Raw genomic sequence first — 26,027 nt, forward strand, 5'->3', positions numbered from 1 at the left:
CCGCTCCCGATCCCTGTAATGGAAACACTTCTTTGCCACCAGTCCCTCCAAGTAAAGCCAATCTAATCCCAACATTGAACCCTGCCTCTCACAGTTCATACCACCGTCCAACCATGATCCTCCACCCCCAATCCCGCTCCCCACTCCCACCTAACCACCCCCTAGTCACCATCCAGGAATTCCTTACCTCCAGCTTGACCTCACCATTCTTGAGGTCCCTTCCTCAGAACGCCAACCTTCCAGCAGAAGAAAGGACAGCCATAACCTAATCATTCTACTTGCTGACAAAGGTTCCCCCACTGTCATTAAGAATCACACTTACTACCTGACAGAAGGCTTCTGTGAATTATCTAACTCCTCCACCTATAAACTCTACCAGAGTGATCCCATCCCAAAACTCCAACATAATCTCCAATCCCTACTTAAATCCTTAGCCCCCTCCCAGAACCTCTCCCCTGAATCCATTTCCGTTCTCACCCATATGACACCCCACACATTCACCTTCTACATGCTCTCCAAGATCCACAAATTCAACAATCCTGGACACTCCATTGTAACTCATTATTGTGCCCCTCTGAAAGAATTTGGCCCTCACTAACCAACACCCCCAACTAATTGCCCATAATCTAGCCTCCCACATCAAGGATACCAAACACTTCCTTCATTGACTCTCCACCATCCCCATCTCTTTACCTCATGGATCCCTGCTTGTCATCTTTGATGCCACTTCCCTATGCACCAACACTCCTCATGCCCATGGTCTTACTGCTATTGAATACTACCTTTCCCAAAGTCCTCCAGATTCTAAACTGACTACCTAACTAATTTTATCCTAACTCATAACTACTTCTCTTTTGAAAGGGAGGTATACAAACAAATCTGTGTCACAGCCATGGGCACTGGCATGGTACCCTCCTGTGCCAACCTGTTTGTGGGCCATCTAGAGGAGACCTTTCTAGCCTCCCAAAATGCCAGATCCCTAGTCTGGTTCAGGTTCATTGATGATATCTTCATAATCTGGAATCAGGAGCCAAGACACCCTGTCCTCATTCCTTCACAACCTCAAAACTTTCTCCCCATCCATTTTACCTGGTCCCCCTCAACCCAATGTGCCACCTACCTGGACGTTGACCTCCTCCTCTCCGATGTCTCTATCCTCAACTCTGGCCATATTAAATCCACTATCCACCAACAGTACCAGCATTTTGGCAGCTGTCACTCCTTTCACACCAAAAAATCCCTCCCAATACAGCCTGACCACCCAGGGACAGCATATATGCCTCGCCCAGTATGCTGAGGATCTCACCAAGGCCTTCACACACACCCATAATTCTCCCACCTACCCCCTCCTACAAAGGAGAGCCCCCTTCATCATCCAATACTACCCCAGAGTGGAACAAGTGAACCACATCCTTTGTCAGGACTTTGATTTTATAGCATCAAGCCCTGAAATGAGGGACATCCTACCCAGATACCCTCCTACCCTTCCTAAGGTGATGTTTCGTCACCCACCCAACCTCCCCAGCATCCTAGTCCATCACTGTGCCTCTTCCAATCCTAATCCCTTTCCACAGGGATCATATTGATATGGAAGATCTGGGTGCAAGAATTGCCCAATCTACCCACCCATCACTACCTATTCCAGTTGTATCACAGGCTTGACCTACCCCATCAGAGGCTGGGCCACCTGTGAATGCAGCCATTCCATATATCAACTTTGCTGAAATCATTCTATGACTACCAACCAGCTGTCCACCAGGATGAATGGTCACCACCAAACTGTGGTCAAGAGCAAAGTAGAACACCCTGTGGCACAACATGCAGATGAACATAACATGCTTGATTTCAGTGGCTGCTTCACAACCAAGACCTTACGGGTCCTCCCCTTCGCCACCAGCTTTTCTGCATGGCACAGATAAGCATTATCCTTACAACACATTCTTCACTCCCAAAATTATCCAGCCTCAATGAATGGTAACCTACTGTCCCTGAACCCTCCACTCAACTGTTTTTGCTCCCTCTGTTCTATCACTTCATCCCCATTCTCATCCTCTTTGTGTGCCATCCTCTGCCAATGCATCTGCCCATCTTTCTCTTTCCCTGCTCCTTTCCTTTTTCACACCCTGTTCCGCATCCCACTCCCCAGCTCCCTGCCTCACAACCTTCCTGCACTGTGCCTGTTGTCAGTCTAGTCCCTGCACATTTTGCCATACAGTGTTCTTCTCTCTCTCTCCACCCACACCCTCCTATCACTTCCCATTTGCTACCCCCTTCAGATTGTTGCTCCCATTCTATGTGATTGTTGCATTCTGGTCCGAACTGCAGGAGATAAGATCATGTGTGCATGAGGTGTGCTTGCTTGTGTGAATGAATGTATGTGTGTGTGTGTGTGTGTGTGTGTGTGTGTGTGTGTGTGAGAGAGAGAGAGAGAGAGAGAGAGAGAGAGAGAGAGAGAGAGAGAGAGTCCTTTTCCAAAGAAGGCTTTAACCAAAAGCTGTGTAACTGACATTTCATTGTGCCTATCTGCAACTTTACAAGTCATTTTTATGATGAGAAGCAATCTATATATTTTTTATATTGTTACTAGGCCACAGGTATTTTTCATATAATATATTTACCTACACCTATAAATAATATGTTCTATTTACAGAACATTGCTGCTTGTTATCCAACTTTAACACAAATGTTGCTTCTTGTCATGTGTATCACCTGCTTTTCTTTCGTCCCAGTAACTAACCAAAAAATCTTAACACAAGCATTAATAAAAAAATTTTAATTCTAGCATTACTGAGGATGAAGAATCGGGGAATATGAATCACCCACAAGCTTCACTTTAAGTTTGCATTTATTGCAACACAACCAGTTAAAACACCAACAATTACACGTTGCACTTGATTAGGTAGGTCACAGCTATACTGACAACAATTTACAGAAAACAGATTAAGGCTTGCAAATGTAGAAATTTTAAATTCCACAAAAATTAGGGAATAAACGGTTAAACTGGAGAACAACTTGGTTCAGACTTGACTGGTATACATTATAGCACTGAAACACTTTTCAATGAGATAAATCGTAGAACACTGAGAACTAAGCAAATTCACGTGTTACAGAAAGCTGGACCAGTTAGTTTAATTTGAGACTGATATTTCAGTAGGCTTACTTAAACACTAAATAAGACAGGATAAATCTAGCACCCATTAAAAGGGGCATATACATTAAATCATGGAAATAGCACAATAAATTTAAAGATATCATAAATATATATAAACAGGCCTCTAACACCACTCTGTTTCACCCTGAACAATTCAGCATATAAAAGGGGTTACAAATTACTCCTAAAACCATCAATTTGGGATCACATTGGCCGTGTAAATCCAACTTAATAAACTTGACTACAATAAGTTACTCTCTAGAGCTACATAAAACTGTATATAACATCAAAGGAATCCTAACAGACCAACACTGGCCTAAAGCTAGCTTGAGGAATTAAACCCCTGCCTAAGGCTGAGGCAGATAAAGGAAGGGTAAGATTGATCTCCACAAGGTGCTAAACTCATTAATTGAAGCTATTGGCTGAAGAACAAACAGCCATGATAGAAATCGTAACAGCCACCAGGATCCGGGCAACTGCAACGACATATAGAAAGATACCCGCCAATAAATCTTTGCAGATTACGGGCATTCACACTTCTAGAATAAGGGTAGAAAATACAAGATGGCACTCAAGAAATCAGAGGACTGGAATCAAACAAATAAAATTACTATTAGTTAACTGAACGCAGGGAACAACTTGACATCAAACCAAGAAGTAATGAATTAGATATATCCCACATGAGTGTTGCAAGTGCTGAGGCACTTAACAGACCATTACGACGACATAACGTGGACTTGACCAGGACCCAAAAAAAGAGAACATCACATGTCAAAACCCCATTTCACGGGCGGGACAAGTTTTACGTCATTTAAAGTACAAAATAGTTATTTAACTACTTAACTAAAATCTCATAGAAAACTGGATAAACAAGTTACACAAATACAAATTTAAGTCACATTTATCTTGGTTGCTTGACGTGCATCGTGAGTGGTATGGGACGTCCTGGTTATCAGTTCAAACAAAGCCAGGACTCAACCACAAGACAACAAGAATTCATTTCTAATACATTGGGCTGAATATTAACACTGAAATGAACCCAACAGCACAAAGCGGAAGAAATGGATTAGCATACTAAAGCATCTGATAGGAACAGTCAACAGTAGTCACGACGAATAACTTCGGCAATATGGCCAGGTTACTGAAACACCGTTTTAGCAGGATGTGAATGTCAACCACCTCTGAACAAAGGTGCATAATAGGTCTTACTTTGATTGATGCACACTCTGATGTATAGCTACTGGTACCGGGACACAATCTTGCTTGATAGGTCTTACTTCAATTGATGCACACTCCAAAGAGTAGCTACCGGTACCGTGACACAGTCTTACTTCCACACCGAGAACATAGAGGAAACAGAACTGATAGAATTTCCATAATGTCTTGAATCAGACACCTCTATTATGACCCGAAGCCAGTAACCTTATTGAGGCCACGTCCACACTGGGCATCAAGCATTGACAACTGTCGCACTAATCACGACCACTCGCCACACTGGCAGCCCTCCGCTCCCCCATTCTGCACGTGCCACGCAGAACCACCCCACGCAGAGCAGACAGCGCCCCCTTGGAATCACTAGTAAACAAAAGGTGGTTCATGGTGATGGTGGGAACTGAAATTAACGCTGCAAGCAACATTAAGAGGGAGAGGAATCAAACTGTAAGGAACACACAGTTCATCATGTAGTTAACAGGACTTTTCAATCCCTGAATTTGGATACTCAAATCATTTGTAGAAAGAGTGGCTAATGAAGAGAGAGTGTGTGTGGGTGTGTACATTTATGTGTGTGTGGGTGTGAGTGCACATGTGCGTGCGTGTGCTTGTGCGTGTTAAATTTTCTTTTGAATTGGTATGATTCCTAATGTCTTGCATTATGTGAAGTGGGACCTTGCTGAATATCTTCTAACCAAAGAACATAACTCTATTTTGAACAAGAAGGCGAAGTCCACATGAAAATTATTTTTGTGTCTTTGTGTAAATTAAAGTTCAACTGGAACTGATCTTTATTATTAGAAACAGAAACCATTAAGGAATAAATGTATTGGAAAGTGAGCCTTAAAAAGGTTTCCATGAGATGCGCAGTTATCTACTTTATACAATATTCTCACTGTTCACTTCTGCTGAATAAACACTTTATTTACTTCAGTTGCACTGCTGTAGAAGATATTTCCATAAGACAACAAGGAGTGGAAATATGCCAAATAGCACAGTACATCTGTCTTTAGGGCAACACAACGAGAGATGCTTTCAATTGCATAACTGTCATCTTATTTATTAGTTTGTGTATTCCGAGGCATCTTGCATGTTTCATTGTACCCCAAATGGGGAATCCGCCATCACCACAGGGTGATTGTGAATGGCAGTCCGTCCGTATCACTGGAGGGCGGAGGCCAATGGGGTGGCCTCACCCATTTGCCCTGTGAGTGGACAGAGGTCCATTCCTTCAGCAGGGTCTAAGCAGGCACGTTGGGGGAAGCATGTGTTAATTATTGTGAGGTCTAATGTAGGTGCATGACAGAACCTGTTAGGAAAACAACATCCAGGACTGGAAAAAAATCCATGTGTGCTCTGTATGTCTGCTGATAGGGCCTCATTTGACAGTGAGATGTGGACGACGCTCCGGCTGCAGCTATTGTGCATCCAGAGTCCAACTGTTGTAACATCATGCATATTTAGGTGAGCTAATTGGCCACCCAGTATCAGTAGGAGGTAAGATGAATTTGTTGTACTGCTGAACACTAGCAGTCCCGTACAAAGACTAGTTATGTTGCCAGAAATGGGGAAAATCTCAAAGCTGGGAATTTGAACAGCTGTTACTTGCATGACCTTTGTGCAGAAGATGCTCCAAGAAATGGCAGAGTGTCAGAGTATCTTAAGGATGGCTAGGTTACAGCTATTTGAGACTCTACAACAATAATAATCACATATTAAAGCAAATCTGAATACACTGGCAATCTCAGATAAATGAGGCTCATCCAGTGACACAACAGTATTTTCAATATCTTTAAAACAACAAAGGTTAATAATTTACAATGTGAAATATTTTCACAGTGAACCTCTGAATTAACAATTTTAAATGCTTCAAGTGTTTTCAAAATACAATACCTCAGATGATAGCAATGCACTGCAGCTATCATTACTGAAAGCTATGTATCTGTATCTACTTTATTTCCTGATTCATTACGTCTTTTGTATATTTTTTATTAAGCAAATGTTTGTCAGAAAATTGTATTCTCCACATTTGTGCAGCTAATGAATACAGCATGAATACCTCACATATTGTCATACTTTTGTAGTTATTTAATGAACAGTTTACTATTTTGCCAGTAACTTTATTTAAATGTTGAACGCAAGTGCTGTTAAAAAACTGTGCTAATTTAAAAGTGGTCAATCACATGTTTTAGCTGACAGCACAGTTGAAAAGAGAACCAAAAGATGCTTCTGTTGATAAGACATAAATATTTGTTTGAATAATGTTTAGTTACAATCTCTTATCATTTATTATGAGCTCACTTGTGCGAGAATATTGTGTCATTTATTTATCGACAAACTTTATTTTTGTTTATTGTGAATGGTCTGAGTGTGACTTAATGTTTATGACAAGTCTTTATTTAAATACTGTCATAATATATTAGCTTAGTCAGGGAAGTGGTCAAGATGAGTCAAAGCATGTCTAGAATGATGTATTTTTGCTGGGGATGACCTTCAGCCAATGGAAAAGCAGACAGTAGTTGAACATTATGTGAGTCAAGTAGAGATTGAGACTTTTCAAGTGAAGAGCTCAAGACAGCGATTTGGGACACTTTTACGTTTGTGCTGAAAGAAGATAGACCCGCCTGTGGTAATGTTTATGATTCAGTCATATAGGTGACTGATTCTGAGTGGTGAAAGGCTGCTACAATACTCTAACTTTTGAGGCTACTCTAAGTCTCGAGAGATCTGAGTGTGCTCCATGGTAGGATTCTAACTTTATGTGATTGTATTACAGAACTGAGAATAGACAGAGTATAAGTTACTATTCTTTGTATTGTGTGTTTCAGTTTGTGAATCATCATATTGAACTCTGAACTGTTTTGAGCTGATGAATAGGTCATGTATGGTGATTATGAAATGGACTTAGTTTCTGCATGTATTGATTACGATTTAGTTTGAGGATTTGCTACCATTGTAACACTATCAATGTAACTTTACTGCATTTGATAAGGATATTTCCTGTCTGTATTTTAACCGAGTATCATGGGACCACTTTCCATTTATTTGAGATGTACTTTCTTGAATAAATGTTATTCTACATAATTCTCTGTCATCTAAATCAATTACAGCCTTAGAATAGAACCCTTGTTATTAAATTAATCATCCACCTTTCATTTTATATTTCTGTGTGTTTTAGTAATTCGCAATTCAAGCCAGAGAATAGACTGTTTGACTGCAGCATCACAACTACGGGTTATTAGTTGCAGGGCGTGAAAGCAGACATGTGCAATTCAAGCCTGACTGCATTGAGCTATTCTCTTTAAACAGAGCCATTTGTAGCCCATGTACCTAAAGTATGAGTAACAGTAGGTAGACATGCTACTGGTTTGCTCATATAGGATGCTGTTTAGGAAATGCAACTACACTGGCAGTAACCATTAGGTACAATTACACTGTCTGTAAGTTATGACGCACATTGACACCAATTTTGTCTGTCACTTGAGTTCTGAGGTTATCCTGAGTTCATGTGGGCATCAAGTGGAGGTTGTAAAAACTGTTAGCCTTGCTCATGAGGTGCAAGCAGAGCTCACAATTTGCAGCATCATTCCCAAAATTGATCAGGGTCCTTTAATTTGGAGTCAAGTGGAGGGGCTCAAATTCACCAATTTTCTCGCAGTCTTGGCTGTAGATTTCTATATCTGCTTTAGAGGGTGGAGAAGTGTAGGACTATGTGCGCTACACATAGGAAGCAGTGCTTGGGTCCAGGGAGTGCACATGATGGTTTTTTAGGCCGGGCAGTATTTTGAGGTGTTCTGATGAATGTTCCCCTGTTAATACACAGCGAATAGAATCAGACTGCATACAGAGTAAACACACTTTGACTGTCAAAATTTTTGCAGTAAACTGTCAAAGTATTTGTAACTAAGTTCTGGAATTTACTGCCCTCCCAGAAAGTTGTCGCACTTGGAACCAAAAGCTGGCTTAACCCAAAGTGGAAAGCTCTGTAATATTTAGCAAGGCATGGAATTTATATCAAAAAGACAGATCAGATGCTATAGGAAGGGAAGTGTTTATTGCAGTTGACAAAAATATAATGTCAATTGAGGTGGAAACTGAGTCTCACTGTGAAGTTATCTGGACACATTAATGGTTCTAACTAAACTGAAGCTAATTATTGGATATTTTTACTAGTAATCCAGTTCTGCTGTGACAGTTTTCGAATCATTTGAAGAAAGTATATCCTCAGTAGCACAGAAATACCCAGATCATGAAATATTAGTTGGAGGTGACCTTAGCCCAATAAGTATGGGCTGGGACACCTATGAATTCATTGTGGTTGCTACAGACAGGCAGTCTTTGTAAAGTACTTTTGAACATGCTTTCCAAAAACTGTCTTGAGCAGCTAGTTCAACAACCCACATGCAATGAACTTTGAAGCAACAAGCAGGCCTGACCTTATCAACAGTCTCAGTATAGAGACAGGAATTAGAGATCATGATGTCATCACAGCGATGATGGTTACTAAAGTTATTAAATGAATGAAGAAGGCTAGGAGGGTAACTTTGCTACAAATAACTGATTAGCAGTTGTTAGCATCCCACTTAGACGAGACATCATTTAGTTCTAATATGATGTATGTAGAGGAATTATGGGAAAAGTTTAAATTGATTGTAAATCATGTTCTACAGAAGCATTGCCGAGTAAGAGGATTAAGAATAGAGAGACCCACCATGATTTAATAACAAAATATGGAAAATGATAGGGAAGCAGAGACTGTTGCACTCTAAGCTGAAAAACATAATGCACAAATGACGGGAGGAAAAAGTTAGTAGGAATTCATGTGTCTGTGAAAAGATTGATGTGCAAAGCATACAACTACCACCATCGTACCTCAGCAAAAGATCTTGCTGAGAATCCAAGAAAATTCTGGACCTACATAAAAATCACTAAATGGGCCAAAACCTTCGATCCAATCCTTGTTGACCAGTCTGGTGTGGCAATAGAAGACAGAAAAAGGAAAGCTGAAATGTTAAATTTTGATTTTAAGAAATCATTCACACAGGAAAATCATGCAAACATACTGTCATTTGACCATCAGTCAGCATCCCGAATGAAGGAAATAGTAATATGCATCCCTGACATAAAGAAGCAACTGAGAAAGTTGAAAGCAGGTCTGTATGGAGTCCCAATTCAGTTTAGAAAGAGTACTCTATAGCATTGGCCCCTTACTTAGCTTACATTTATCATGAATTTCCCATCCAGCGCAAAGTCCCACGTGACTGGAAAAAAAAGCTCCTGTATGTATGAAGGGTAAAAGAACGGGCCCACAAAATTACAGACCTATATTCTTAACATGAGTTTGCTGCAGAATTCTTGAAAATATTCTCAGTTCAAAGATGATAAATTTCCTTAAGACAGGGAAGCTTCTGACCATAAATCAGCATGGATTTAGAAAGCTTCACTCAAGTGAAACTCAACATGTCCTTTTTTCACACAATATCGTGTGAATAATGGATGAAAGGCAACAGACAGATTCCATACTCAGATTTTTTGAAATCATTTGATAGAGTGCCCCAATGCAGACTGTTAATGAAGCTACCAGCATATGGAATAGGTTCCCAGATGTGAGAGTGACTCAAAGACTTTTTAAGTAATAGAACTTACTGTGTGGTCCTCAATGGTGAGTGCCCTTTAAAGACAAGGGTATTGTCAGGAGTTCCCCAGGGAAGTGTGATAGGACTACTCTTATTCTCTGTATACATAAATCATCTGACAGACAGGGTGAGCAGCAATTTATGGCCATTTGCTGATGATGCTGCAGTGTAAGGTAAGGCATTGTCATTGAGTGGCTGTAGGAGCATACAAGATGACTTAGACAATATTTGTAGTTGGTGTGATGAATGACAATTTGCTTTAAAAGTAGAAAAGTGTATGTTAATGCAAATGAGTTGGAAAAATGAACCCTTTATGTTCAGATACATCATTATTAGTGTTCTGCTTGACACAAAAGAAATCCCAACTGCATCCAGTCCCTCCCTCCCCCCCCCCCCCCCCCCCTCCAAGATAGTTACGGAGTAAAGAACACCTTCTAATTGAGAGTTTGTAATAGTAAAAGTGAAAAGGCTAAAAATACAATGGGCATCAGCTGGACCAACAATAATAAAATAAGGTGAGAGGAATAATCATGTCAGTAGGTGGGTGGGACCAAGTGAGTGTAAATCAAGATTCTGCATTCAACGGGGTCTGTCCTGCCCACAGCATTATACTCAAAGTGTTAAAGATGGAAACAGCATCCACTATTCAAAAGAGTGCTATCCTTAAAACAGAAAATAGGGTGCAGTAAAAATGGGCTAACCACTGCTAAAAGCAACTGAAACAGAGTAAAAGAGGGATCATCAAAGCAGCTGGCGAAGATGGTAAGGTTGAGGGTCCATCACACCGAGTATACAAATGCACAGACAGATTCACAGACATGACCAGAAAATGCTGACTAATGTTCTATGGAGGAAAAATTAGCTTAAAGAAATAGAAGTAGATCTTAAACAAGGAGGAATCAGTAGGGAAAGGATAAACGAACAAGCTAATTCAGAAACAAAACTATGAGCACAAAATTTTGATTAAAAGAAAGAAAACAGGGAAAACAAGGGCAGAAAAAAGGAAACAGGAACACAGTCAAAGAATGAAGTGATTTTGACAAGATAGAAAGAAGTAGGAAACACAAAATAATTGAATAATCATCTAACATTCAAGTTTAGACACTGTCTTAAGGGCAGAAAAGTATAATAATAATCATTAATAACAATGGAAAATCTAATCCAGCAGTGTCAAGTTAAAAAAAAAAAAAAAAGTTGGTACCAGTCTTTCATTTCACTTTAGACAGTACTTGCATAACCAGAAGGAAATAAATGTGATCTTGAAGCCACAAGGCATTAATAATCAACTTCCAGTATTAAATCACATTTTTTATTAAAAAACAAAATCATATTATATGCAATTTGCACACATTTGGCATTTTAGATTGTCCATTCAGGTACTCAACCACTAGAAATATTCTCTGTTTTTGAGTATTTTTCATTGTTAGATTTCAGTCTTGTTTGTGTGCCTTTAAATGACAACACTTCTACCATTCAATGAATGATTACCTTTACTCCTAAATTATTTACAGGTTGGGAGTTATAACTGTGGTTGAGGATAAACAATTTAAAATCATCCTTTGGAAAATGTGTGTCAGTTTTAATTATGTAAGTCATGTTTCTAATCAACAAAAATTGTGACTGCAGGGACACCATCTCAGTTTTGAAGAACTAGTGAAATTCTGGACTTCATCTTTGATGAAAAGCTGATCTGGACACTACTCTTGAAAAACCAGTACACAAAGAGCCCTTAAAGCTCTAAACATGTTAACAGAATGTTGCTTAAGTCAGACAGGTCCCACTTCTAATTATTCTGTGGAACCTTTCCTCAGCCCAACTAGACAATGTTTGTACTGTGTGTGGTACTACTTGGCTGGTCTGCTATAAGACCTTGGAATACATCCTCCATGATGCCATAAACTGACATCAATGATCTGCAGAACATCTCCCAAACCTCCATTAGCACCCCAGTGAAAATTTTTCATGACTAACATGCTTCTCTGGTCTACTTAACCCCACAGTGCCCAGCCTTTAATCTCATTGGTCCTCCATAAAGATATTGTGTTTCCACACCACAACAGAGCAATAAGGCCATTTGAAATTTGAGAAAAAGACCCAAGTATCTGATGTGACAGATCTCACTGTTTCAGCACAGAGTTAATGCCTAAAGCCTAGGCTTTTTCTAAGTTTCAAAAAGCGAAAAACCTTGAACACCACTTTTAATGTTTATATAATCTTTTTAAGCATTTACAGATTAGCATTGAACCTTTACAGTTATTTGCATTGATGGTCCATGAATGATGCTATCAGCTTTTCCCCAGGTAGTACTTAAGTTCTTTTTCTCCCCCACAGAAGTTATTGTAGACATAGGCAACTTTCAAGACACTGAAACTGCTGAGTTGCGAGTGATGGTCAGACTCACCTTCACACAATTTATTAAGTGTACTGAGTGCACAATATGTCACAAAACATATAGAATACATAAATCATTTACCACAATGGAAATCAAAGGGTCACTAAGTAACATGAGTATCCAGAGAAATGAATTAATTGATATGAGAACAAGAGTCGCTTACAATAAACATTCTTCCCCTGAGCACTAGAATTTTCCTTGTGAAGAGAAAGGTGATATTTAGGTGGGAGAATAAGAGCTAGAGGTACAAAATAAGTTAAGGCAGGTTAAACCAAGAGTTCTGACATGTTAGGCATCGTAGAATCAACCAAATGGAAAATAGTGAGCTTCGCACTATTAAAAATAGGACACACGCACACCTCCACCAATGGAAGAATACAGAAGTGTAAGGTGCTATTGCGTCAGTTTTTGCTGGTGATCTCATAACTTACTGCATTTTACATTCCGACAAATGAGCAGCCTTGGTGTAGCTAGATTATTGGCCTCTACTTTTGGTAATGAAGAGAAGAGAGTGCAAAAGATTTTGGTTTTGTCTCTCTTTTCTTGTCTCTTACTAAATTTATTCTGCGAAATATTATAAATCTGATGGAGTTCTTTTTAGATCTTCAAACCACTATTATCTTTTGCTCCTTAAAATGCTATTTATTTTTATCATTCTTTGTTCTGTTTTAACAAAATGGTGAGAATCAGTTTACCTGCTGTTCAGATGCACTTGCAAGAACCATAACATTAATGTCACTCATTCATTCATTTGCATATAATGTTCTGTAATTCCCATTATGAAGAAGAGCCTTCAGAAATGTGGAATGAGTCAAGTTATAAACTAAAAGGAAGCAGCCACTAGACTTGAATTGTATACATTGCATTTAAAAAAGTATCACCAGTGCTGATGTAGTTCATCTTCTGTTATTTATATTTCTAGTACTGTGGTTGTAAATTTCACTGTTCATCTTAACTTCACTCTTATTACAACAAATATAATTAGATGTTAAATGTATTGTTGCATAAGTGTAAGAATACTAAGGTCTCTTCCTGAAAAAGCTTCCGAAGATGTTGGTTATCAACTTACTACATGACTCTGTAGAACTAATTTCTCTTTAACCTCAGCTGCATTACCTCACAAGATTATGTTATGTAACAGCACTTAAAGAATGTATGCAAAGTATGCTGCAGTTCTCTCCTGTTTAGAAATCTATTTACTGGGCTTTTTGCTCAATTTACCCATGTGACACCTCAGTTTATTGTCCATCTGGATGTGTAGAAACTTCACCTGTGGAGACTCATCCAGTTTTGCTCACTGATCTCTTACTTTTGGTACCTATAAGTCATTTTTATTTGTTCGGAACTGCACAATATCAGACTTTGTAAGATTATGGGTTAAGGTGTTTGCTGTGAACCAGACCTAAGCCTGTTCCCTTGTTCTCCTGACTGTATCTGGTATTGATATGTTTTAGCCCTTTATTAGTATACTTGTGTCATCAGTAACTTTTGTATTTCTTACTGTACTCCTTGGAGTAAACCCAATGCACCACTTAAAGGAACTAGAACACAATTTGGAACACAAATTTATTATCAATCAAACTGATCAGGATAAAACACAAGAGTCAGAAATATGCATTGATGAGCCTGCTTAACAGTGTGTTGGTCCACTTTTGGAACGTAATATAGCAACGATTCTGCATGCCATAGATTTGGCAAGTCCCTGGTAGGTTTCTAGAGATACGTAGCATCAGATGCCTATACACAGGTCATACAATTTCCATAAATTAATGACCAGGGCATTTTGGGTGCAGAGCTGGTGTTCGATAGTAACCCAGATATGTTCAGATCAAGTTTATTCTGTAACCAAGATATTAATATCATGCCCTTCAAACCACTGTTGCACAATTCTGGCCTTGTGAAAAGGCCTGAATGGTTGCAGGCAATCTGAAATAATGTTTACTTAGACTGCAGCTTCAATTCCTATCACAGATCCCATGAAAGCTCAAGTGGATCTCCTGCATAGCATAACACTGACCCCACCGGCATGTGTCCGGAGCACAGTGCATGTTTTGAGCAGTCGTTCATCTGGATGATGGTGTATCTGGACATGACCATTGACCTTGTGCTACTAAAAACATGATTCATTTGACAGGCTACATACTTCCAGCGATCTACAGTCAATCTCAATGATCCTGTTCCCACTGCAATCCTAACAGATGATTTCTTGGGCCAATAAGGGAACACATAGCAATTGAATCTCCATTTCAGAAACAGTCATAGAGTTTGTGCCAACCTTTGAGTTAACACAGTATCAAATATAGCGGTTTTGAAGAGTTGTCCAATGTCCTAGATAAATCTTTGATGTGTACCATGAACACTTCTTTATTCTGAATTTAGTTATATTCAGTGATATCATCTGTTAGTGAAATCCTCCACTTTCTATTGTTCAGATAACACTCCATCCATGGGGAATGCATTTCATGCCATAGTATTTCAATTTTCATAGTAGAATTGTATGACCTAACGTTTGAAGACCATGCCAAGATCACAGAAAATGCCAACAGCTTCTAGAGCAGAATTTGTGAGATCACGGGTTGCTTCCACAGTGGAAGAACCTTTACAGAAGCCAAACTGAGTTGTTGTTGGAATATTATTCTCAATATTCTATTGCAAATTACCTTCTCAAAAGGCTTTGAGAACGTAGATAGCAAGCAGATGGGCCTAGTATGTCTTTATTTTTATAAATAAGTCTTACAACTGAATACTTCTTTGAGAAAATATATTTCACCTGGTTACAGAGGTAACTCGAGGAGGGGAGAGAGGGCATTACCAATTCAGCATAAAATTTTAGCACTTCGGCTGAAATACTATCACAGCAACAAAATATTTTTTCTGAGCTCTTTAATGTTTGATTTGGCAAGCAAAACTGATGTCTGTTGGTGGTGCCTACCCAATTAAGTATAATGGATGAGTTTTTGATGATCTGTTATGTTTTCAGTTACTGTTAGGAAGAATTCATTGAATTTAGAGTTCAAGAATTTGAATTTATTACCATTTGTCATATTACTACTGCCCAGCAGGGAACTGACTATCATTTGCCTTGCTGAGTTTGTAATAATACTTTAAATTTCCTTTACTTTGTGCTTTGAATTTTGTGCATAATACTAGTTTTTGCCTTTTAAGTCTTGATTAAAACTAATCCTCTGCATTAAAAAAAATTCTCTTGCTGGCACCAAATACTTTGCTACCAAATGTTAGCCACCCTTTCTCTTGGTTTTCATCATAACTGTTGCTGACTCACTTCAAACAGAAAACTAGATTCACGGAGCTGTAAGAATAATTTTGGAAAGAATTAAATTCCTCATCTACTCTGCATTCTTGGTAGTATTCTTTCCATTTTACATCCTGCAAATTCTCGCTAGATAGTGTGACTTGATTCAGCAGCTATGAGTCTGTGAATTTGTGTTCATTTCCCTCCTTATTTAAACTGTACTGATGGGGACACTTTATTACTATTTGACCACTATGGTCATATAAACTATTTATTATGGGGCCCGCATCTGTGCCATGTCAGTTTGTTTCAGACACAAATTGTCACTCGTTGTTGAACTATATCAGTCTTGATAATCTTGTTAGGTGTGATACCGGGGGAACAAACTAAAGCTGGATGTCAGTAACTACCTGAGTTGAAATCAAAATTGAAATCTCCACATACAATCACATCCCAGTTATTTCTAATAATTGTTATTTCCATTCTCTCCAACTGCTTAATGAAGTTTAAGACATTTGTTGTTACATGTCAGCACACGGTCGGGAAAGCTATCTTGTATGTTTCTAAGTCTTATTACTGAAGTACTGCACAGAGCTATTCAGTGCAGTACTTCTTTTGAAGCCCATCAGACTTTATTGCACTTTTTATTTACATAGCCACTGTCACTTTCTTAATATTATTCCTACAGCAATGTGATACTAACTTGTATCCATGTAGGTATATTTGTTCAGTTCCTACTAATTTCCAAATTTTTTTCTGTTTCACATGAGACATCAGTAGCAGTGCCTTTCCAGTTGTGATATGACAAGCTCATCTTTCCTGTTTAACAAACTTGATGGGTGTTTCATTATCTTTATGATTTGGTGCAATGTTTTTACCAAGCAGTATTTCAATAATTGTCAATATGCATCAACATACTGAACAATTAGGCACTATAGAAAAAATGGATGCATATCAGGAAAAAGTTGGGAAAAAATTTAATAACATAAATAATGTTTCTATTTACTTTATCATTTGTCTCTGTTCAAATACTGTACAAGGGCAGTCAATATGAAAGCTTTGTTACATGTAAATAAAAATATTCTACAATGACTTCAGCTTTGTATATTAACAACAGATTTTTTTTAAAAAAATTCATACACATATGTACATATTCTACAAGTGAAGACATTTTTTTACAGTCTTCTGTGGAAACTTGTTATTACTGACAGACCCGAAACTGCCACCACACGAGCCATTGAAACTTAATTGTTCCAATTCTATTAAAATAAATATTTTGGTCATCTCTTTAAACTCTGCACAAAATACACAGAGGATGCATAATTTAAGAATCAATAGTCTAAACATGTTATCATATTTCACTGGAATCTGCAACTGAAAAAAAATCCAAGTTACATTATTTTCTCCCCGAATATCTAAAATTTTAAATAATAAACCATCTGAGATACATTTTTACCACACAGTCAGACTAGTAATCGATTAATAATCAACATAATCAATGTAATGGAACAGGCAGAATTCTTGCAGTTGAATGGGACCAAGAAAACTACATGTGGTCTGAAGCCAAGATCAAATGAATGGCAGAAAACTTTCAACTGTATGTAGTGCAGTTCATGTGACCATGCCACTATGGAAACATTATATCCATAATAGATTCTATTATATATATTGAGCAATATAGGACCTTCATTAACAAAGCCCTTTAACAGAAGTATATATGCTTACAAAATTTAAATACACTGGTTCGATACATATACCTTTTTATATATAAATGTATATAACATATCTGTATATATTTAACATTTGGCGAATTATCCATCACAATGTTGGAAATGAGAATACAAGCTCAGATCATAAGGAATTAAAATGAGAATTTCATTGAAGATTTGAAGATTCAAGAAAACAAGTTTAATTCCTTTCTCCCATCACACACACACACACACACACACACACACACACAAACACACACAATTTACACGCAATCTATCTGCTGCCCCCCGCCCCCACCCGCTCTGGCCACTGGTTTGTAATCCGTGTATTAGCCAAGAACCGGTACATGAGCATTTTTGTTTTGTTTTATTGTGTTCTTATTCTTTGTGGCATAAAGTGAAATTACATTATTTCCATTGGATGGACTACCTCACTGAGGGGTACAGCCCAACATTTTCACATTAACTCCACCTCCTAATAGCACCAGACTTTGCACGAATTAAAAAAAAAAAAGTATAAATACTTAGAAGGTACAAGGCTTCTATACAGAGTTATTGTAAAATCTGTGACTTTCTTTGCTGCAAAAACATGCTTGGACAAGCATCAGTCAGCAAATGTCCTAATATACCAAAAACCTAAAGAACAGGAATGAAACTACGTCATACATATTTAATATGATGAGTAAGAGTTCATTTTATGGGAGCTTAGCCCTGATGAAGTTTTGAAGACATGAGAATTTTATGAAATTCAATATATTTTGTGATATGAAATGGCCACTAGTTTAGAAATTCGGTGGGTTTTTTAAAAAATCCACATAAGAGCCTTGTGCAATAAATATTTCAGCAACTTTTAAGTTGCATCAGTTCACTGTACATTTGTTATTTTACATGTTTACAAGTTCAGAACAATAATAATAATAAAAAAATAACAACACACTGCACCGCTCATGGCACTATAACCAATGCTCTCACAGCACTCATGTCACACTTCAACACCTAGCACTCTGTCAACAACATAATGAAACCTTTGTGTTTCACTGTTCTCTTCTGTGCATTCCCTTCCCTCCACCTGGCGCTTATCCTCAGACTGTTTTGATTCTGGTGGATGCTGTGTAGGAGGCTGTTCATGAAGGCTTTCTCCATGCTTCAAGGTACTGCATTCTGAACTTGTGCCATCATCCGTAGGCAACACAGGCAAAGGAACAGTGGCTCGCGTGAAGAAAGCCATCTTTTCCCTAAAATCATTAATTCCACATGAAATTTTCAATATATATAAGTTGTGTTGCTCAACAGTAAAGTAATTTCACATACTATACTTATGTCTCACTGCTGTAAAGAAGTAAAAACTAAAGTTTGCTCTTCTGCAAGTCAAAGTGTGTCTATGGATAATTTTGTTAAAACATGCATTGTTACAAATGTTGAACTGAAAGAAAAGTAGCTTACTTGAAAGATATGATGTCTGGTTTTCCTTTCCCAGCTTTGCTTTTGCGCAGTTTGTAAATTTCTCTGGAGGTTTTTTTAAGCATTTTCTCTATTTTCCGTTCCTCTGCGCTTTTTCCATTTTTGCTGCTTTCCGCCTGGAAAGAAACAAAATTGTCAGTGTTGAGACAAACTATGTACAACATTTTAAGAAACCGGCAAGAAATAAATCTCAACCATTAATAATGCCTTCATGAAGCAACACTTAATCAAGGACAAGCACTGCAAAACTATGCTCATTGGGCAAGATAGTAAGAAATTTTTAATGTGAGAGGCTATGGTTATTTTCGGGACACACAGATGTAGAAAATGTAAGAAAAATGTGCTGAAATTTGTGAAAATGACACAAAAAGGTAAAAATCACACAAAATAAGTAACTGCCTAGGTCATGTGCACTAGGTGATAAATTCCATCAATGCATCTTTCACTATTTCATATGTCTGTTCTTCATTTATTGTCTTCATTCAAAGAGATATCAATCACAAAAATGCAAAATTTCATCAATTTGTTTAAATTGCTTTTTGGAAGTATTCTACAGGTTTCTTGCAGTACAAGCTGCTTATTCCTGTAACATATCGTCGATATTCTAACTACAGTTTTTCCATTTTGAAGTATCATTATATGGCTCACAATGGTCAGAATAAATTTGGAATTTAAAGGGGTCATTATTTGTATCTACAGAAAATGTGTGCTCTCTCTCTCTCTCTCTCTCACACACACACACACACACACACACACACACACACAAAATGAAGTAAACACCTGCTGCGATGAAGGCATAATAAATTATACCCACCCAATACAATATATACTACTGTTACTACTAAATAAAAGGATTTTACGGTGCAGCACCTTTCCAAAAATACAGCTGTTTTCACACAGACAGGTCAATATATGCATTTGGGGATGTGAAATGAGGCAAGATAAGCACAGTTTGTTGCGCCTCTTTGTGAGATTACTACATTTTGCACCATTTCCCTTCTGTTCTATGCTTAAGCATCTTTCCCCCATTTTTACCCGTGTTCTTAATAGATTAGACAGAATTTTTTTCCTTTCTTGAACTGTACCTTAATTTTTTTTTAATTGGAAGTCAACAATGGTCAATAAATATTAAAAATGCAATTTATGGAAAGCATCGTCTACCAGCAACATCGGTCAAACTCAGCAACAATAGTCAACCTCAGTAATAATGGTCACACTGCAGCTTTGAAATCAAATAAAATTTAAAAAATGATGCTGCAACAGTTGAAACCTAAATTAAGTCAGTGCTGGCATGGCTTTAACAGTCTAGTTGGCTGTGTTAGTGTTTTCCCAGAGTGGATTTTTCACAACAAAATCATGCCAAAGATTAAGAAGGAGAAGTTGTGTGCACTGTTACAAGAATTCAAGACTCAGTTCATCGAAACTCATGGCATTATTCTGCAATGTGCTATCTGTGAAGTAAATACTGCAATCAATGACAAGCATCAAAGAAACAGAATGAACCAGAACCTGTAGAAGAACAAATACTTAAAGAACACTGAACTTTGCAAGACAAAACTTAAGTAAACTACTCTGACACATCCCTTTACTTCAGGGTCTGAAAAGCAGTGGTCATTGAATGAGTTTAGTGTGGATCTTGTCATATCATTAATCCAGTCAGGAATTCCAATCCACAAGGACATTATCCTGCATTCAAATAATATCTTGAGAAGTACACACAAATATCAGTACCGGAAGAGAGCACTCTCAGAAAAATTTACATACAGACAATTTCTGAGAACATTTTAGAAAAAATAAAAGAGGCAGCCGGCAGACATGAAGTGGGATTCATTTTAGATGAAACTAGTGATGAGCTGCACAGGTATATTTTGAGTGTGTTGGTTTTTCTACTATCTGGTGAATGGGTAAAACCTATGCTTTTTAAAATGTACCAATTCGAAAAGACAAATGCCTGCATGATAATGCAATCATTCAACAATTCATATATGAAATTGTGCCCAAGGGGCATACAATACAAAATATTCAGGCCTGTGGTGACTGATCAAGCATACTACATGCTTTCGGATTTCCAACAATTACTTGTACCCCACCCTCAGCCACGTGACATGTACTACACATGGTCTACACTTTGTATCTGGAAGCATTGGGAATAATTACAGCAGGTCAAATTACTTCATTGCTTCATTACTTCATTCTAGTAAAGGCTTCCAGTTGTCAAGTTTTGTATCCTGTCATCAGAAGGTAGGCTACTTGGATAAGATGCACAGTTTTCTTATGCGAAAACTTTGAAAAAGTCAAACACTTTATAACTGAACTAAACTCAATGGACACAGCAGCCCTCAAGCAGGCGCAACAATTAGTCAACAACAAAGACTTTGGGTTGGAACTTTTTGCAGTGTAAGGCCATAAGTACTTGCCTAATGTGATTCAGTGTTCGGGAGAAGAAGGTATTGAGGAGGAGGAACAGTGGAAGATGCCGATGTGTGTTAGGAACATCTTTCATGGATTTGCTAAAGACATATTTGAGTTAAATTTGAAGAGCAATCCAGATGTGGAAATATTTGCAATTCTGACTGAACTTCCTTTAAGGGGGAGTTCCAAGGACATTTTCCACCACTTTCTGTTTGCAAAGTTTCTCCATATGTAAGGACCTATAGAGATCAAAGCACCAGTGACTTAAATGTGAAAAACATTGAAATGATGTATGTAATCCACTGCAACAGAACCCTGTAAATGGGACAAAGAAAGTTAATGGAACTGGTTTAAACCCAAACACAGTAATTTCATCTGCATCTTTTTTGCAACTTAAAATCCTTTCACTAAGTACTATTTGTGATGCCAGCAACAGCAACATCATCATCATCATAAATATGTGGACACCATCTAACATCATGCTTAAATCTGTATCTTTCTTTCACCGAAAATAAAAATTAAAATACCTTATGTATATTAAGATATCAAATGCTGACCTGTGCAATGAGATTCTGGAAGGCAGTGTCCTCTATAACCCAGGCTGCCATTTCTGGATCACCCTCAGCACGTGCTGTTTCCAAACGATCCTTGAGGACACGTAAACGACTCAGTTCATCTTGTAACATCTGCAGCCTACAGTGCTGTGCTCGTAAATCTAATTCAAGATCCAGTGATGTACGGGCAGTTGCACTGCAAAACGTAAGTATCATTAGGTTTTTTATTTTTATTTCTGTCAGTGTGTGTGTGTGTGTGTGTGTGTGTGTGTGTGTGTGTGTGTGTGTGTGTAATACTTCAGGGACTCTTTATATACCTGCTGCTGACTCCGCTACTTGAACTGCGGCCATGCTTTGTTACTACTACAGTTCCTGGTGGTCTTCTCCACCTTAGTGAACGCCTTTCAACTGAATTGCGTTGAAATGGGCCACCTTTCCGATACAAAGGCATTGAACTATCACTGTCACTGCGATTCAACTGCAAAAGCAAAGGACACACATAATTAAAATGTTGTTTATATGTTGAAAATATCATCAAAAATTGTGTTGTGACATTGTAGACAAGTGCAGAATAAGAAAATATTCATTTGTTTGTGAATCATGTAAGATACATTTAACAGAGTTTCATGGATTTTTGACTGTTGGATTATTTGAGTCTTGTAGCTTTTGTTTCAATCAATTCACATTAAAGAAGTTGCAACTTTCATAAGTTCATGCAAAAGGAGTAATTTGAATTTTAAAAACTATAAACACACTCTAGAGACCAGAGAACATAAAAAGACCATCTAAAAAGGCTAGGATCATCTATATTGGCTGATTTGATAGTGTACTTTGCACATGAATACATAGTACTGTATGTTTCATAAAAAAACAAAAACAAGTGCCAAATAAAATGATTTACTGAACACATTTTATTTACAGAACACATTCAGTTACATACATCTGTTCCATTTTGACTTAATAAGTAATGTCCATTGCACAATTCTTATCACAATTTTGGTATACTGATATTTGAGAGATTTGTCTTGTGATTTGGTTACACATTTTTGAAACTTTAGTTTTACTTTTGTTTACAGTGGCTTCTTGAGTGTTTCTCACTACTCACAAAATAGCAAAACAATGTGTGAGATTCAGTCAAATTTGAAAGATTTGGAAGCCTGGAACTGGTTGAAACCCTCCTAAGTAGAATATTGAGCTTGACAGAGAACGAGCACATATTGTTCACTTATGTGTGACATAGTAGCCATGGTCATTTGAAATAAATCCTTTCACTGAAAGCACCCCATGTCATGTAGTAAGATAATAATTGCTGTGCCATCATTGAAACTAGCAGTCACTCTGTTGCATGACTGCAAAACTGTGCCCTTCACTGTTAAGATGCATTTGATTGCGATGCAGGATGTAACAACAGTGTGTGAAAAATTCTCCAATTTACTTTTAAAATTTGGTACAGGAACATGCTATAAAAAATTAATCTGTTGGATAATTTGTCCCAAATATCTGCTTTATTTTAAGACTTCATCTGTTACGTGGCTGGAGAATAAACACAAATAAGAACATTTTCATGAGAGAGAAAAATACCAATACCACAAAATAACCAGCCACAGCCACTGATACACAAATATCCGTGCCTACCGGTGGGGAAAATCTGCAACTCAGTTAATAGGAGTATGCAGCAGGGCACAACTATCAATTATCTGATTACATATTTAAATTTATTAGCCAGCCACAGAGTACAATATCAAAAAACAGATTTTAGAGACAGCAAGCCAGTTTTTTGCTTCAAATAATTTATTCATACAACATGTTCCTTAAACTCTGAATCCTCAAACTATACATTGATACTCAATATAAAGTTACGCGTTTGCAGTGTAACACAGTAGAGACATAAATATTTTTTTCAGGTGGCACGAGTGTTCACATTTTTAACGTATAAACATCACTGAGCCCCAAAAACTTTGCTTCCCATTTTAAACCCATTCTGTTTATGGCGCAAGGGCGTTTTTCCATGACATTTATTAAAACACATAGGCAGTATGTGCATGAAACTCAACATTAATTTCTCAGTGAGGCTCTCTCCTGTGTTTACAAAGTTATTCATCCATGCCAAAAGTGGTACTGTTCCAAACATTAAGTATGAAGAATTTTTGAAGTAATCTGCATTGCAATTTTAAAGCTTTGATACATTCAATAGCACTATTAAATAGTTTCTTGTTTTCAGTATTCGTCACATTGTTATGCAGAACAATTGAGAGAAGACATATGAATAGCACTCACCCTGCAAATATACTGATTTCTGCCAATAGCTGCACTAGGGCTAAACGTCTGAGACCGTTTAATGACTATTGTTCGAGCTGACTCCTCTGGTCGTTTCCTAACACCCTTCTCGGGGATAAACACACATTCTGTGTTTGTCTCCTTATCAGAAGTATCTACAGAGAAATCATTTGAGTCCTCGGGTACAGCTGTGTCCTCCTAAAACAAAGTAAGTAAATTAGAGTTTCACAAACAAGTTATAGATTTCTTCTATTGAATGTTCACTGTCTATTATATACAGCATGTTCCAGAAAATTAAATCAGACTTATAAAATCCTGCAATGGAAGAAGTTCTTGACTTACAGCATGCTCAAGTACAGCTTCTAGGAGGTCTTCTTGACAAAATTCAACAATAATTCCATCTTCTTCTTCATCATCTTCATCATCGTCGTCATCATCATCATCATCATCCTCTTCATCTTCTTCTTCCTCTTCCTCCTGGCTATCAAGTTCTTCTAATCTTGTGCTTACAGTGGAATGGAGACCTATAACAGAAGGTAAATAGCACTTCAGAGAAATATATTTGAGACATTATTAGGATCAAAGTAAAATTAAATATACAGGATGAACATTAATAAAACCAACAAACTGCAAGGGCGGATTGCTGACTGGAAATTGAGGGGAAAAGGTCCTAATGAAAATGCATTGTTACCACGGTAGATGGCACTGACAAATGATAGTTTCTCCGACCACGTGCCAAGTGTTCTACATCTACATCTACATCTACATTGATACTCCGCAAGCCACCCAACGGTGTGTGGCGGAGGGCACTTTACGTGCCACTGTCATTACCTCCCTTTCCTGTTCCAGTCGCATATGGTTCGCGGGAAGAACGACTGTCTGAAAGCCTCCGTGCGCGCTCTAATCTCTCTAATTTTACATTCGTGATCTCCTCGGGAAGTATAAGTAGGGGGAAGCAATATATTCGATACCTCATCCAGAAACGCACCCTCTCGAAACCTGGCGAGCAAGCTACACCGCGATGCAGAGCGCCTCTCTTGCAGAGTCTGCCACTTGAGTTTATTAAACATCTCCGTAACGCTATCACGGTTACCAAATAACCCTGTGACGAAACGCGCCGCTCTCCTTTGGATCTTCTCTATCTCTTCCGTCAACCCGACCTGGTACGGATCCCACACTGATGAGCAATACTCAAGTATAGGTCGAACGAGTGTTTTGTAAGCCACCTCCTTTGTTGATGGACTACATTTTCTAAGCACTCTCCCAATGAATCTCAACCTGGTGCCCGCCTTACCAACAATTAGTTTTATATGATCATTCCACTTCAAATCGTTCCGTACGCATACTCCTTGTGTGTTGAAGGCTGTGTGATTGACGTAGCCTACTGTAAGCAGCAGAATGGTCTGGTGTTCATGTTGGGAACAAGCCAAGATGATGTTTGTGTACAGCCAAGCAGGTGGACATGGCTGAGAGCCAGCATGGCTATACCAAAACAAAAAACCTCACAGATACCGACCACATCACACAACATTTCACGCCATCTTGAGCATTTGTGTGATCATGGGGCCTTATAGAGAGACAAACGTGCAGGAAGGGGCAGACTGCAGATCTGGAGGTTTAGGTTCTACATGAGACATACCCTAGTACAAGCTCTAAACAAGTGGCCTGCCAACATGGTGTAAGCGAAAGTACGATTGTGTGTACCCTGCATGACAACTGCTACTATCAACTGCTATACCATGGAGGCCACTTTAAACATCTGTTGTGACATGAATGCAATGCAATTCTGTACTGTGTTCTAGGATGATTTGTTGGCATGGCCAGAAACATGTTCATAGGACCCTTTTTCCTTCACTTTCAGTCAGGAATCTATTCCTACAATTTGTCGGTCTTATTAATGTTCACCCTGTATTTCAGCATCAACACTACTTGTTATAAACTACTGATTCTTTTATGACGCGTTCAGCTAG

The 26,027-nt window shown here is 38.2% G+C and overlaps 1 protein-coding gene across 2 annotated transcripts in view; it reads right to left on the reverse strand.

The window, feature by feature from the left end:
* Positions 1-16,625: 16,625 nt before the first annotated feature.
* The window catches only part of LOC124621931 (protein kibra), a 203,782-nt gene continuing 194,380 nt past the window's right edge, over positions 16,626-26,027 (reverse strand). For both annotated transcript variants that reach the window (XM_047147438.1, XM_047147439.1), the window contains 6 exons: positions 24,400-24,581; positions 24,058-24,255; positions 22,098-22,258; positions 21,784-21,976; positions 18,797-18,930; positions 16,626-18,588 (listed from right to left, as the gene is read on the reverse strand). In XM_047147438.1, the coding sequence (XP_047003394.1) occupies positions 18,336-18,588; positions 18,797-18,930; positions 21,784-21,976; positions 22,098-22,258; positions 24,058-24,255; positions 24,400-24,581 (1,121 nt within the window). In that variant the 3' untranslated portion in view covers positions 16,626-18,335. The remainder of the gene's footprint in view (positions 18,589-18,796; positions 18,931-21,783; positions 21,977-22,097; positions 22,259-24,057; positions 24,256-24,399; positions 24,582-26,027) is intronic.

The sequence above is a fragment of the Schistocerca americana genome, chromosome 7 (assembly GCF_021461395.2).
Source record: "Schistocerca americana isolate TAMUIC-IGC-003095 chromosome 7, iqSchAmer2.1, whole genome shotgun sequence".
Lineage (NCBI taxonomy): Eukaryota > Metazoa > Arthropoda > Insecta > Orthoptera > Acrididae > Schistocerca > Schistocerca americana.